This window comes from Chinchilla lanigera, unplaced genomic scaffold, assembly GCF_000276665.1.
Source record: "Chinchilla lanigera isolate Chin_1 unplaced genomic scaffold, ChiLan1.0 scaffold00023, whole genome shotgun sequence".
Classification (NCBI taxonomy): domain Eukaryota; kingdom Metazoa; phylum Chordata; class Mammalia; order Rodentia; family Chinchillidae; genus Chinchilla; species Chinchilla lanigera.
Genome location: NW_004955424.1, coordinates 2,724,586 through 2,740,533, shown reverse-complemented (window position 1 = coordinate 2,740,533; position 15,948 = coordinate 2,724,586). Strand labels below are relative to the sequence as shown.

General features: G+C 39.5%; 1 protein-coding gene across 1 annotated transcript in view; it reads left to right on the top strand.

Moving 5' to 3' along the window:
* Positions 1-15,948, top strand: part of Dnah6 (dynein, axonemal, heavy chain 6) — a 213,410-nt gene that overhangs the window by 48,209 nt on the left and 149,253 nt on the right. Inside the window, exons 14-17 of the mRNA XM_005385447.2 lie at positions 1,791-1,943; positions 6,951-7,202; positions 11,494-11,622; positions 14,727-14,840. Of these exons, the coding sequence (XP_005385504.1) occupies positions 1,791-1,943; positions 6,951-7,202; positions 11,494-11,622; positions 14,727-14,840 (648 nt within the window). The remainder of the gene's footprint in view (positions 1-1,790; positions 1,944-6,950; positions 7,203-11,493; positions 11,623-14,726; positions 14,841-15,948) is intronic.

The window sequence follows — 15,948 nt, the reverse complement described above, 5'->3', positions numbered from 1 at the left end:
TTCTTCCTGTCATAAGCAGAGTCAGCTTTTAGCTGAGAAGTGAGAGGGACTGCAAGCCTAAAGCCAGGTTCTTACCCTTGCTTGCTTTTCCTTGGTGGAGTATTTCAGTGCTTCCTGAGGAGAGATACCGCTGTAACATCCCAGTGTCTTAGTGGGAATGATGTTGATTTTAGGAGACTGAGGTCAAGTTTAATGGACCATTTCCTCATTGGAAATGTCCCTAAAGGTCTAGAATAATTTACACAACCAACATAGTAATTTCCTTTGGAGCCAGCATATACCTGTATGTTTTCAAAGGTCTCCAAGAGACAGTGGTATAAAACAGAGATTGGAGAATTCAAGGGAAATACAGTCAGCTTCTTGCTTTGCATATTTGTTTGCCTATTGTCTGCGGCTGCTTTTGCACTCCGTAGTCAGAGCTGAGTAGATGTAACCGAGACTATATGGCTTACAAATCTGAAATATTTGCTATCTGACCTTATGGAAAACCTTTGCTGACTCCTGGTGTACGTGACAGAAGATGGAGCATTATATAAAAGACTGAGTACCTGAGTGCCAGTCGGTAACTAGGGGTCTGTCAGTAATTAGTTGTGTGACATTGAGATTTCTTCTAAAGCTTTGCATCTTCACATGTTTAAAAAAATACATGTAATTAGAGCAAATTCAATATCAACAAACATTTTTAGCACTACTGTATTCCAAGACAGAGAAAACTAAACTCAAACTGGCGTAAACAATCAGAAATTTATGGTTTATACATCTAAAAAGCCCAGAAATTGATGAACATCAGGGAGGTTTCATCTAGTGACCCAGTGATGTTACGAAGGACCTGAATTCTTCTCTTTTTTTCTGGGATCCCCATGGGTCATGTTCATCCTGAAGCATGCGTTCCCTCCTATTCATGAGGCGGATATTGAAAGCTTCACCAGTTACTTAGCTCTTTGTCTGTGTACAAATAAAGAGAAGGAGAGATTAGGTGTTCGGAGTAAACAAGTCCTAGACTTCTTTCTCATTGATCCCTTTGGCCAGAGGAGCACGGGCTCAAATTGGAAGGCAAAATCAATGGTCCCCAAACCACATACCTCCATGCAACAGGAAAGGAATAGGATTAATGCTCAAGAGGGCAGCACGACATGTCCACTACATAGGACAAAGAAGTGTTCAGAAACCACATTTGTAAGGTATCAAAGCATTGAGGCAAACCCTGTATTAAGCTGTGCAACCTAATTTTTTCTACAGATGATCTTCAAAATCTGACCTTCTGTTTGTTCATTTGACTAGTAATGATTTAATGAGAAAAAAGATCCCCTTTCATATGCACTATTGTTTCCAAAACCCACTCATTTAACAAATGTCCAGGTAGGATTTGTTTAAAATGAATAGTAAAATAGCCCAGTATCTGACTCCTGGCTTAGCCACTTTCCTCAGTGGTGGACAAATAGGCTACACCCACAGTGTAGAGGAGGAGAAGTTTATTTTGGCTCACGTTTCAAAAGTTTCAGGCTTTGCATGTCATTGGCGGGGTGGAAGGGCCTGGGCAGAGGAAAGCTGCTCACATCATGGTGGTTAGGAAGCAGACAAAGAAGGGAGCCTGGCCAGGGCTACCGCCTTCCCGGTCCCATCCCCAGCAACCTCCCTCCCCGAGCCGGCCTCACCTCCCCCAAACAAGTCAGCCATAGAGGCCCCATTGTCCAATAGTCTTCCAAAATCCCTGCAGTTACACACATGAGACTCTTGGGGGACATCTAGATGTGAACCTTAACAATTTCCATTTTCTTTTTCTTTCTTAGGTGTTAAATATTATGCTTCCTCAATTAAGCAAGAAAAAAGTGGATGCTATTATCTCTGAGGCACAAGATGCAGAGTATAAGCTTGAGTTTATTCCCACTACTACCATAGAATATGTCAATAGCTTAGTATTTCTTGATGAAATTCAGGAACGGGTGAGTTGATTCTCTCCTACAATTTAGTATTCCAGACTTTATGGTAGGAAAGGAAGATACATAATAAGAAACAATGAGGCTCTAAAGGTCAAGAAATGACTGCCAAATATCACAGACACTTCCAAAGTAAATGGATGCCCTATACTACAGCAATAATACCAGCTGACATTTACCAAACTATGACTAGTAGTCAGGCACTGTGTTAAATTTTTACATGCATTATATTTTTAATCCTTCTAAAAGCTTGAGCAGTATAAAGAATCTTTATCCTTCTATAAAGATAGATGAGGAAAAGTGGGGCTAAAATAGGTTATGTTGCCCAAGAACACAGCGCTTTTATGTGGTGAAGCTGGAATTTTTAAAAAAAGAAAAAAAAAAAATATATATATATATATATACACACACACACAAGATAGCTAAGACAGTTGTACTACTAGTTTCTACTGGTTTATTGAAAGGAAGAGTTAATGTTTAATTATTTGATCAATCTTGCATGCCTATATCTGGTCATCTGAGCAACTACTTTGAAGATGACAATATGTAATACAACAACCACTGTTAATTTCCTGTCATCTTTTTTTGGGGGGGTTCTGTATCATTTTTACTGTTTTTGTCTTTGTTTGTGTTATTTTGTTTTTGTTCTTTGCTCTTTAAAAGGAAAAGAATAAATTTGGGCCTCTTTGGTTGCAAAGCCACTATTCTCAACCATAGTTTATTGCAATTCTAATTTTTAGTACTGGTAATACAACGTTAATTCAGATAGTAGTTATAATGAGAGTCTTAACCCTTGACCTGTATCTCTATAATAGTCAGGAAACTTTTTTAAAGAATGAAGAAAACTCAACCCAAACTAGCTTAATGGTGGCAAAAAGTAGATATGGGGACAGGTATCAGTTTCTCTCTCTCTCTCTCTCTCTCTCTCTCTCTCTCTCTCTCCCTGCCCACTCTCTCGCTCTCTCATGCACACACTCACACACATGCAGCACTCATTCCTTTGTCTCTTGCATCTTTCTTCCTGGAAATTTAGTTTCCCAGGCTCTTCCCTGTGGAAGAGTCTAGCATTTGACTTCAGTAGTCTTTTTTTTTTTTTTTCATTAATTTTTGTTCACATCAGTTTGGCATTGAAATAAAGATACATTTTTTTTCTTAAATACCTGAAAATTGAAATGTTACAAATCAAACTATAAACTGAATGAAATACGTTGTTAACAACTGGACCCTTTGTTATAGATCATCGACAAAATTAATAGCAAGGGCTGTTTTACGTGCCCACAAACTAACCATCTTGTCATTCAAGAACAGCACCTTCGGTTGTAACTGTGGGTTTTCTGATATTCGTCTATACATATCATCCCGAGAGTCTAAAGATGCTAAGCATTTATCATAATTTGTATTCATTAAGCTTTTTTGATAAATGTCCAAAATCTACTACAGCTATCTTGGGCCAAAATCAGGTCCCCATTTAAGAATTCGAAGTGTCTCAAGGGAGCCCCTCTCCCCAGTGAAGAGGGAAGTGACCAGAGCAGGATAGGACAGCTCTAGGAACTGCAAGTGGTCCTGTCTCCCCATCTCTCCTTTCTACATCTCTCTGGGAGTCGGCTTCCTTCTCTCCCCCTGCAGACAAGCTCCTGCTGCTGCTTCAACCTCCAGTGGCAAAACTGGCCACAAGAGCAGCTTCCAAGATACAAGTCTTGCCAGCCACAGAGAGAGGAATCTCTCCTTTCCAGTATGGATTCTAAATGTCTAGTAAATAGATTCAGATCCTCCCTTCAGTTCTGTAAACTATCGAGAATGTAGGACCACATATAATTAATGGCTGTAGAAGGTAAATTGCTTCACTGTGTGATTCCAGAACAGGAAGTCGCTGTCATGCAGAAAAACTAGACTGTCAGATCTTCCAAAGTCAGTAAGCGGGTTGTCCCTTTTTTAATATATGTTCTACAGTTATCAGCCTAGTGCATTTGTTCTTGTGTCTGCTGTAGAAGCAAACTGTCTCTGTTAAATCATGGGGATTATCATTGTATACATGCTGTGACATGTGTACATGAAAGTTGTAGGCTCCTTATTTAATTTCACCACTTCATCACTTTTGTACAGTGGCCAAGCAGATACCTCAGACTCCAGCATTTACATTAAGTGCATTTGTATATTTTAGGCCACTGGATCCAGATTTTATATTGGCAGTTACCGAGGGCAAAAGCAATATATTGTAACAGAATGTATAAATATTTTTGGTAAAACAGTTTATATTTTATAAAAAAATTATAATACTAAAGATGTACCTCAAAAATCTCAAAAATGATTTGATCAAATACTTTTTACAATTCTTCAGTAGGATCTGTTTGTGGCTTTTTACACTCTTACAGTATATGTTTTGCAAATCATGACTTTCCATTTGCTTGGACTTTTTGTTTTAGTTTGCTTTTTGTTGCCTTCCTGGTCCATGTCTTAATTGTTTTCTCTTAATAACATCTTTGATCGCATACTTAGCATGTTAGGGTCATTATACCTCAGGAATAACAAGCTGTTAGCTAACCATGCTGAATTAACCATGTAATCACAGTGAGCTTATCTCTTAAAAACTATTCATTTAAATCTTATGAAAATAGAGTGATTTGTGAAGAGTTGCACTTAAAGCATTTATAAATATTTCAGCCTTGTTAGAATGTGTTAACATGTTTTTATTGTACTCTGAAAACAATTAAAGCTGTTCAGCTGTAACTCATATTACCTTTAAAATTATTACTCAAGATTCTTTGGGAGAAAATCTTGTAAAAAGAGGAACTACGTGTTTTTTTTGTTGTTGTTGTTTTGGTTTTTCTCCGGTACCGGGAACCAAACTCATGACCTTGCGCTTGCCAGGCATGCGCTTTTGCCACTGAGCTAAATCCCCAGCCCCGGGAGGAACTACGTGTTATTTAAAGTTATTTTTAAATGCCAGTTAAACTTCCTTGAGAAAAGACAATAGAAGACATAAACATAATTTTGTAGTTTTAACTTAAACATCATTAACGGCATTAAAATAAAACACTAAATACTTATGAGGTTAAAAAAAAAGAAAGAAAGAGGAAAAGCTAGACTGTGTCCCATCTCAGGGAATTGCCCGTGCTTTAGGGATATGTTCTATGCCAAGATCTTTCTAGCATCTTATCTGTTCAGTCAGCATATTTAGTGAGCACCCACGTAGCAGAGTGCAAGGATTGCAGTGTCAAACAAACCTGTTTTCAAGGGGCACAAAGTCTAAAATGAAAGCAATTGTTATCCAATGAGTAGAGGTACAAAATACTGTAGTAGCAAATGGGGAGAGTGTGGTCATACTTGCCTATGGGTCACAGCAGGCTTTGTAAAAGATGAGGTAGGTGAGCTATGTCGTAAAATACATCAAACATTTGGGTAGTAACACCAGGCAGAGGGGAAATACACAAGGTAAGATAACAAAAGCAGGATCTGACAGTTGGAACATGTTATGGAGAAAGAATATTTCGTTCAGAAAACTAAAGCATTATTTTCAAGGACAGAAGAGAAGGTATAAATGATAGAGGTGTTTCTGGACAGCTAGATGAGGGGAAAGGAGGCTGCGGTAGCTTTTTGAATGTTTCTGTAGTGAATGGGTTGATAATGGTATCACATCAGTATAGGTTGGGTAGATTGCATAATTCACTGTCTGATCAGAACCTTTTTTGAGAAAAAGAGACATTATTAATTATTAACCCAAGACAGTAGGTGCAAAACAAGATGCTCCCAGGGAAACCTAGATCTATGCTTAGCCAAAATGCAAAGAAATACAGGAAAATGAACAGATCCTGTGTGGAGAGATGTCAGGAACATTGTTGAAAGTAAGGAAAAGTCACAGATAGCTTAGAAAAATGGGGGAATTGATTCTAAGTTTGCTTAGCTCCAAAGATAAGAAAGTCAGTCCTTTGCAAAGGGCGGGAACTGTGGACTTACAGCCACAGAGAAACCAAAACGGTCCCTCCTCTTCTCTCATCTCTAGAACACTGATTTTTCAAAAGATGTTCTCCGAGCCAGTAGCATCAACACAGCGTGGAGCTTATTAGAATGCACTTTCTTGGATGCACCCCAGGCATCCTGAAGCAGAAACGCTGGGCACAGGCTCTGCAGACCGAGTTAACAAGTTTTCTAGGGCAGTACCATGCAAGTTACTGGTTGAAATGTCTCTAAAAGCCTCTCTACCATGATCTCATGACCTGATTTCTGCTTCCACACAAAACCAAACAAACTCTGGAAACAGCTGCAGTCTAAACCCTTGTTGTATTCAAGAGAAGGGTCAGGCTGAGCGAGGTTGTCTAGGTCCCAACGTGAGGCCGCCTGGTTCAGCCGGGGCCGAGCAGAGTGGGTCAAGCAGTATGGACATGACAGCTTCCTCTACAACCTCTGCTAGGATTGGAGGCAGGAGATTTCCTCTCCCCCAATATTGGGGAAATCTCTTGCCAGAAAAGTAGAAAAGACAGGAAATACACTCTCCACTAAAGATAAGACATCAAAGTGAAGATGTTGAGTAGTCATTTGGACATAGTAATTTACTAAACAACCATAGATGTGGGTTCTAAACCTCAGCATCCTGGAACACAGCTGCATACAAGTCAGGAGCTGCTCTGAGACACTCACTGCTCGGCCCGCACGCAGGGAAGCTCAGATATTACAGCCCAGCATCCTCACAGCACATTATTGTCTGGAAAACTTTAGATACTGGCACTTGTTAATGCTGATAGAAAACGATAGAGAGGGAGGGAGGGAGATAAATAATTTTAAGAGCCCTGCTAATTGTGCTCAACTCTGACCACTTACTTCCTGGGTCTGAAGACCTTATACTTACGATCCAGCCAACTTTACCAGGTTGGATTGCAACATTAAATGCACTCCTCACACACTTACTCTCCACAGCTTAATGTTTATATTGCATAGCAGCTGCTCCTATTAGCCAAAATTGAAAAGGACAGACTGGGACTCTCCTGTATTTAATGAGCAACCAATGTTTCTATTTAGATCGAAAGCCTCGAAGATGAAGGGAACATAGTGGTCCAAATGTACAAGCTTATTGACCAGTATCAGGTGCCCACACCTCCTGAAGACTTTGCTGTGTTTGCCACTATGAAACCGTCCATTACCGCTGTTCGGAACGCCATTGATAAGTCAGTGGGTGATAGAGAGACAAGCATTAAGCAATTTTGTCAGCATTTGGGTAGAGATCTTGAAGAGCTAAACAATGAAGTGAATGAAATAAAGCTGCAAGTCCAGGTAACCTAACCAGAATTAAAAGATAATACTCCATGTAAACTTTAACTATTCATTTTAAAAGTTAAGATATAATTGACAAATAAAATTGTATATATTTATAGTATATAATATTTTGATATATGTATTCATTGTGAAAGGTACTGAGACAATGAACCTGTACTTCACCTCACATGCTTAGTTTTTGGTGGGGAGAACATCTAACACCTATCCTTCAAACCATTTTTTGGAATATACTTTATTTTAACAGAATTAACTTTTTCAATTTTTATTCTAACCACTCAGTGTTGTTGGGTTGCTATTTATCATTAAAGCAGTTCTGGATCTCTTTTTACTTAGTAAATTTTAAACTATCTCAAGCAAAGCTTATATGCAGATTGAGTTCTATTCCTCCTAGCTTTTATTGTTTTCAAATAGGTGTTTTTTACTACTTGCTAGAACATTTTAGAACTGTTGTCACAATGTTAAAGTTTGCTTAACATATTAAAAAACACCACTTTAGAGTCATAATATAAAGTGATAAATGGTAATGGAGAGATCATTTGATTAATTTACAATAGAAAAGATCCAGAGTAGACACCTAGGTGATCCTTTTTCCACATTGTTCTGGAGATTGAACCCAGGTTCTTATACACGTGAGGCAATTGTTTTATCACTGAGTTACATCCCAACCCCGTAGTAATTCTTAAGTGTGCCTGAATGTATGATTTTAGTAATGATTCGTTCTTTTATTTAACATTGATTATATTTTACTACAATATCATAAAATCATGAATTTATGCTAAAATTTTTCAAATTGGCAAAAAAACCCTCAATGTCCCTCAATAGAAGACTAATAAAATACATAAAGGCACATCCATTCAAGGGAATGCACCATAGACATTAAAAATTGCAACATACATTTAAGTGCATCAACATGGAAACAGTGAAAGCAGTAACAGATGCTTATTGTTTGTCAAGCACCATTCTAAGGATCTAACATTGTTTTTGCATTTGTATTGAAGTATCTGTGTGTTTGCATTTTCTCATAAACAAAAGTCCACACAACTGTAGCAACTGTGTACCTCAGTGAATTATCAGAAAGTGAACACATCCACGTACCCCCTGCTCATGACAAGAGCCACAGCGGTACTGGTGCCTTTGGTGTCCTCTCCTAAGCATGAATCCTTTCCTCCTTTCCAAAGGCAGCTACTACCCTGAATTCTAATGTCATAAATCAGTTTTGCCTGTTTCTGAGCTTCAATTAACTAGAATCATACAGCATGACCTGTGCTTTATTTTGATATATTCCTGAGATTTGCCCATGTAAATGTAAGTGGACGTAGTTTATCCACACTTGTTGTAAATAGTATTTCATCATATTTCACATTTTCATTACCTATTCCTTGACTGATGGATATGACAGTTGTTTAAAATTTTTGGCAAAGATGAATAATGCTTCTGGGAGAGTTTGTATATGTGTTCAATGACTTAACTGGTTTACTCAAAATGCTTATAAGGTTTTATCATCAACATTTTATAGAGAAAGAAATTAAGGCATAAGATGGTTAAGTGACTTTCCCATGGTCACATAGATAATAAATAGTGTGATCAGGATTTAAACTTAAGCAGTGTGCTTTTCATAGTCTGATGTTAATCACTATGCCCTATGCTATATTCTATGCGCAGCAGACTATTTAAAAATATGAACAATTATCCTTGATGCACAGAAAACTATAGACAGATCATTAGAGAGAGCAAAATGCCAGAATGTGCTCTCCGCATAATAATGTACTTTAAATAGCATGATGCAAATACACAAAAATGGCAGCATGGGTGTCTCTAACAAGTGCTTCTTCTGTACAAGGCTTGAGTGAATTTCCTGTCACTCTTGGGCAAAGAACTATAACTTCATTATTTCTGTGAATGCGATCTTGCCATCAAGACCCCTACTCATACTGCTGGAGAAAATTTGGGGAGAAACCCTAAATGTGACAACTGATCATTTATTTCATTTTGAAATGCTGTTTTATTCTAACGTGGCTGCTTTTGATAGATTTCAGTTCCATTTAAAATCTAGCTCCCTGGGGGGCATTTCTTCATCCTTGCCTCTGGCTCCTCCTACCTCTGGCATTGCCATCCCTCCACCTCTTCTCTTTCCTTATGGTGGATGGGAAAGAAGGGTACCCTGTCCCTGTGTGACCTTCTGGACCATAGGAGCTTCCATTGCACATTATTAGGCTGAGCTTGGTCATCCCAGTCAGCTGATAGCTAAGGGTCCTTCCTGCTTCTTTAAGCTCCAGGAGTGTTGGCTACAGTGCATTATTCTTCCATGTCTTAGTCTCACATAATCTGTGACTTTCTCATCCTGGGCTGGGATCTCTCCTGGGTCACCAGGTCTCAATAGTCCCCACTGCCAGACCCATGACACGTGAGAGCACATGGCCTCCAACAAAGCACAGCCTCAAGGTACTCAGATGTCAACACTTTCTGCCTGGACACTGACCTTAGCTTTATCTAATCTCAAGCACTTTGACATTTCAGATGCAGGGCCATACTGAACAAGAGACAGAATAACTGGCCTTCCCAAGCACTGATAGTTATAGTAGTTCTCAAAGTTCTCCAGTTTTCTCAGCTTCTCTGTAATACAATTATGTGCTTTTACTTTGCTCCTGAACTATTATTCTATTCCCAGCCCACTGGAGTTTTAACCCCAAAATGTCATCCAGAAGACATTTGCTTTGACATTTATATTTTCATTCTTCTCTCTTCCTCCTTGTGATGATACTATAAGATAGATAGAGAGATAGATGATAGATAGATAGATAGATAATAGATAGATGATAGATAGATGATAGATAGATAGACAGATGATAGATAGACAGGTAGGTAGATAGATAGGTAGGTAGGTAGATAGATAGATAGATTTGTCTACATCCCTGGCTTCCCAACTCCCTCCTTATTTCCTAAATGACCCAAATAATTAGGTTAAATCACCTGCCATTTTGACCTTGGCTCTCAAAGAAGCTTTCAAACAACTGTAGTTCAGTGAAGAAGAAAGACAGTCTTTCATTACAGTGTTGAAGTGCTTTAGATCTCTGAAGCAGACCTCAGAAAGCAAAGTCTCTCTCCAATGTTCTTTTGCCCACTTTTACTTACAAGACAGGCCATAGAAACTAGTATCTCTCTTCCCCAAGGTGGAGTTAGAAACTAAAATTACACTCTAATCTTCCCCTCATGTCTGTCTTGGACTTGGGCAAGACCCCCATTGGAGGAGGGATCCTGTGTCATAGGAGGAAGCGATGCCGTACAGAGGTCAAGAAGAAGCTGGGCTGGCCTGGCTGGCCCTCCCACTCAGTCTGCTAGCATTAGGTCAGATCTCATCATATTTGAACATAATTATCTGTGTTTTCATCATTTGTGCAATACTCTGTCCACAAAAGCACAAGGCTTGCAGAGTAGGTGGAGGTTCCCTGAGGGTGATGGCCCAGGGAGGGCATGGAAGCTCCATGACCTCTCCCCTACCACACCCCATATATCTCGTCATCTTCCTCCATTGTTCTGTGCTTTATAATAAACTGGTAAATGCAAGTCTTTACCTAAATTCTGTGAGCCACTATAGCAAAGTAACTGAACTTAAGGAAAGGATCATAGAAACCCTAATATGTACCCAGTCAGTCAAAAGCAAAGGTAAACAACCTGCATCTTACGTTTGGCATCTGAAGTGGGGAGGAAGTCTTGGGCTGAGCGCTCACCATCACTATCTCCATGGAATAATGTCAGTACTGCACTGGGTCAGAGGACACTTGGTTATTGTCTGCTGCAGAACTAATTGTTTGCTTTAGTGTGCAAAGAAAAAATGGCACACACCTGGTATCAGAAACATGTTCCAAGACGACATAGTATAGTACAAGGAACTGAGTGTACTTTTCCTTACTATGCTTAGACTTCCTCTCGTAATTCAAAAGGCTTTTTCATCCCATTACTTCCTTATATCATATCACTTTATCTCCCCTGTCGCACTGACCTCCCCTTACCTGAAGTCATATTGGCTGAAGAAGTACAGGGAATGAAAGAGAGAATATACTAGATACTGTGTAAAAGCAATGCCATGCCCATGTCATCTCTTTATTCAATTCTCTGCTGTTTACAGTGTATATGCATTCATTTAAAATTCAAGAGAAGTAACTATGTTAACATAGTTTCAAAATCAGAGACAAGAGAGAATTAGAAAAAAATCCAATCTCAAAATGTTTATAAATTAATTTAACTTAAAAGTAGGAATGCCTAAGCAACAACTCTCTTAATTTTACAGGATCCACAGATTCTGGATATTACTGCTGACCAAGACAAAATCAAGGTCACACTGGCAGACCTGCAGTATGTTATAGATGATCTTCAAAAACGTGCCTTTCAGTATAAATCCTACCAGAAGAATTTCAAGGTAATGATAGAGCAATACATCTGTTTTTAAATATGGACATGGAATAGTATAGTATATATAGGACATAGTATAGTATATAGGCTGGGCGTTGTGGCTCATGTCTGTAATCTCAGCAGTCAGGAGGCTGAGACAGGAGGATCATCATGAGTTTGATGCCAGCCTGTCTACCTAGTAAGTTCAAGGCCAGCCTGAACTGCATCAGGAGACCCTGCCTCAAAAAAAAATAAAATAAAATAAAAAAGCCCACATATTAATAATATAAAATAAATTATAGACATAGAAATGGTATTTATGTGTAAGCACTTTAAACAAGGTGACTGTAAATAATCAATGTTTAGACAATGTTGTGCTAGTCACTATGTTAGGAATAGTCTCAAATAGAAAATTGTTCCTGCTTTCTCTGTGTTCAAAGATTAGTGTGCGTGACAGACAAAATATCCTTATTAATAGATAACTGTGAATTATGGAAAACTGTCAGACAAGGAAATGCTATTTCTATGTTAAAATATATGTACATTTTAAAAGGTGGTCAATTAAAGCCCTTCCCTCTTCTGTTAACTAAGATTCAGGTTTCTTTTGCATTCATGTAAGTGCTATGATGCCATGAATATTGCCTGCTTTGCCCTGGTTTGATATGCTCATTTAAGGGAAGAAGAGATCCTCAGCTAAGCCAGAGAATAAATGGGCCCAAAAAAGTAGGGTTGAAAGCTGAAAGATGTATGTTGAAAAAAAAGGTAGGGGGAGCAAAGAGGAAGAGATGCAGGAGCATCAAACAGCTTTTATAAAGACCAACAAGAAAAAAGAATAGAAAAAACAGTGATTCCTATGGTGAAGGCCAGGGTGCCCCTGTAAAGACGACAGTGCTGTTAGTCTCCCACGAGCCTTGGAGAAGCATGTCTGAGCCTCGTGTGGGAAAGCACCTATCTCTCCCAAAGCTCCAGGTGGACGGCCAGGATGTGATCCCTTGTGCTGTCCACTCCGGAGGCCAGGCCTTAGTAGAACACCCGGAAAGGTAGTAAGCTTGATACCAGGCAGTGAGGGTGATATAAAACCTGAGGCAAGAGACATGTGGGTGAGAGAACTAGAGTTTAAAGTCATTCCCAGACTGTGTTAACTGATCTATAAGAAGGCAGGTAGTAGGAATGAGGGGTATGGAGGAAACACTGCCCGACAAAACATTACAACAGGTGGCCACGCCTTGAGTCAGAAGGAACAGACAGGTGATGTCCACAAGATGGTGGCGTATGAGGCCTTGACCTCTCTTCTGCCCTATGTTCAACACTGACTTAACAACAATTTACCAACCAGGTTTTTTTGGGGGAAGTAATACAGAGCATCTCTTGCACAATGAGCAAGTTTGAGACCAGCCATGTGGAAGCCAGTAGAATCATCACACACCCTCTCTCTAATCACTGTCCCCACCAGGCCCCACGATTAGGAAGAAGGTCCCAGCTCCTCCCTGAGGAGGGGAAGAGAGGCTGTGTGGTGTGTGGCATTCTGGCTTCCCAGGAGGCCGTGCGAGAAACTGCTTTTTGTCTTGCCTAGATTTGAGCGTAGACAGGAAAAGGCCGCACGTTGGGGGCCAGTGAAAACAAACACAACTGTTTGCAGGAGTGCAGTCACTAGCTGTGGCCTCTGCCCCCTCCCCGCCAAGTCAGCACAGAACAAATGGGCAGAACACCCAAATCCCACCTTCTGTCTGGAGCGGGAAAAATTTGTAGAGTTTACGCAACATTCTAGCCTTTTGGGGGCTGCCCAAGGAATTAGCTTCTGTATCACCTGAATGCTGGCCAGACTCAGCATATTTTAGGTGTTTAGGGGCTGCTGAGAACAGAGGCAATGATTTCAATGAATGCATACTCACCGCTGGCCTGGCACTGTAGGACCCGGAGACTCAGAGCTTCTAACTTCCCACCCTGGAAAGAGAACAAGAAGGCTGAAACACACACATATCCAGAGATCAGACTTTTGGGGCACTTCACAAGACACTGCTTTCTGTCTTGCCCATCTCACAGCACTGTAGGGACCCAGCATCCTCTCAACACATGGGCTCTACTGCATTAAAATACAAAGAGCTGGGAAACGTCCTTGCAAAGAACCCACAGGATAGAAGATAGTCACCAAAAGAAGTAAGAGGTTATGAACTCCTGAAAAAAGAAACTAGCAAAGCCCTCTAATTAGGAATTGATATGCACAAGTCCAAATAAGACGCAGCGGCAGAAAAGGTGTGAACGGCCCCCAGCCATTGGTAACAGTCCCAGCCAGCTGTAGAGACCAGGTGGTTGTTTTATGTGCGTGGACAAAGGAACACATTAAGTCTCCAGAAACTGACTCAAAAGAAGCGGAGGCTTATTAATTAACTGACAAAGAATTCAAAATAATCATAAATGTGTTTCACAAAAGTGTTGCAGGAACAAAATGAACAGTTCAACAGGAAGACAGAAGAATATATATACTAACACCAACCCAAAATTTCAGAGATAAGAAGCACAATAACTCACTGGAAGAGTCTGATGCAAACTTAATCAAGCAAAAGACAATTGATGTATTCAAAGACAGAGTGCTTGAAATGTTCCAGTCAGAAGAGCAAAAAGGAAAAAAAAAAAAAAGAATGAAGAAAACCTAAGTGACTAATAGGGCATTGTTAAATAGACCAATATACACATTATACAAATCCCGAGATGAGAGAGAACGAAGCTGGAAGTTTACTTTTAAAAAATAATAATGATATAATTTCTCGAATGGAAGGAGGAGTGGATATCCAGATTTTAAAAACCCAAAATTTTCCAAACAATATGAATCTAGAGACCTTCACACAGCAGCATGTCATCATCAAAATGTCAAAATCAAAGACGAAGAATTTTGAAAGCAGCAAGAGAAATGTAATTTGTAATATAGAAGGAGCTGCCGTAAGACTATCCCTTGATTTCTCGGCAGAAAACTTGCAAGGCAGAAGGGAATGGGATGGAAAGCAGATTTCTTTCCCCATTTAGGATCCGATTTCTGCCACACGTAACTGTATCAAGAATTACTAATAGAAAGACAACGTAGAGTCTTTATATCTGAAAACTAAGTAGTACGTCTTATTTGTTGTATTTTTAAAGGTTGAAGTATCCAAGTTTGACGCTTTGGAAGAAGTTAGTGCTGAACTGAAGCTCAAACAACTGCTCTGGGATTCTTTATCAGACTGGGATAAACTTCAGCAAGACTGGTCAAAGGTAGGAAAGAAGCTCTTAATTCATAAATTATTTTTGTATCCATAAACTTTAAAGTCCTCATGCTATATATTGTCATATTTAGCAAGCTGGTATGTTCCTAATGTCAGTAAAACACATGGTTGTAATTTTATGGGAATTTTTATCTGCTTTCCAGCAAAAATACAAAAGGTCCTTCTGTCAGTAAGTGCTACAGAGCAGAAAGCATCCTTGTCTGCCATGGTTCTTGGGTCCATTTTTTCTGAAGGCTATGTGATGAAAGAGCCAACGGGTAATGTCACGTGACACCTAACTGCTTTGTGGCTTGTCCACACAACGTTGTCATAATACACTCGTGTTCTTGAGGATTGGAGGATCTTATTTATGATCAACACACTTTAGCTTCCATTTTTTCATCCTTTAGAAAGCAAGCCATTTTGCTCACTCTAAGTAACATGAGAGTAGTGAATCTAAGATTTTCTTGAGAGTTCAGTAGTAAACCCCCTTTTTTCCTTTTATTATTCTTTCTGTTTATTAGTACATGTGTGCAGCACATAATGCTTACATTCCTGAGGGAAGCTGGAACAGGGACAGGACACAGCTTAATCCCTTTGTTCGTCTCTTTCCCTTCTCTCCATTCACCCCCCACCCATGCTTTGATCTCCTTCTCTTTTTTTTGTACATGTTTGCAGTATACAAGGTTTATGCTCTTTGCATGGAGTTGCCCCTTGTATATAACACATCCCAATTCCTTTTTTCCATCCCCTGTCTCCATCTCTTGGTCCCTTTCCCCACCAGGAAGGATCTATTGCCCTACTTCCTATTGTCTATCTTTTATTTTTACTCTGAGTTTCTCATATATGAGAAAAATTACAATATATGAGCTTGTGTATCTGATTTATTTCACTTAACATTATGGCTTCAAAGTGCATCCATTTTCCAAAAGAGGACTCAGATCTGTCCTTCTTTATGGCAGAGTAATATTCCATAGTGTATAGATACCACATTTTTTATCTGTTCATCTGTTGATGGCTATATGAGCCACTTCCAAGAGTTAGCTATTATGAGTCGTGCTGCTATAAATGTGGGCATGCATGTATCTCTGTAATATGATGCCTTTAACTCTTTCAGG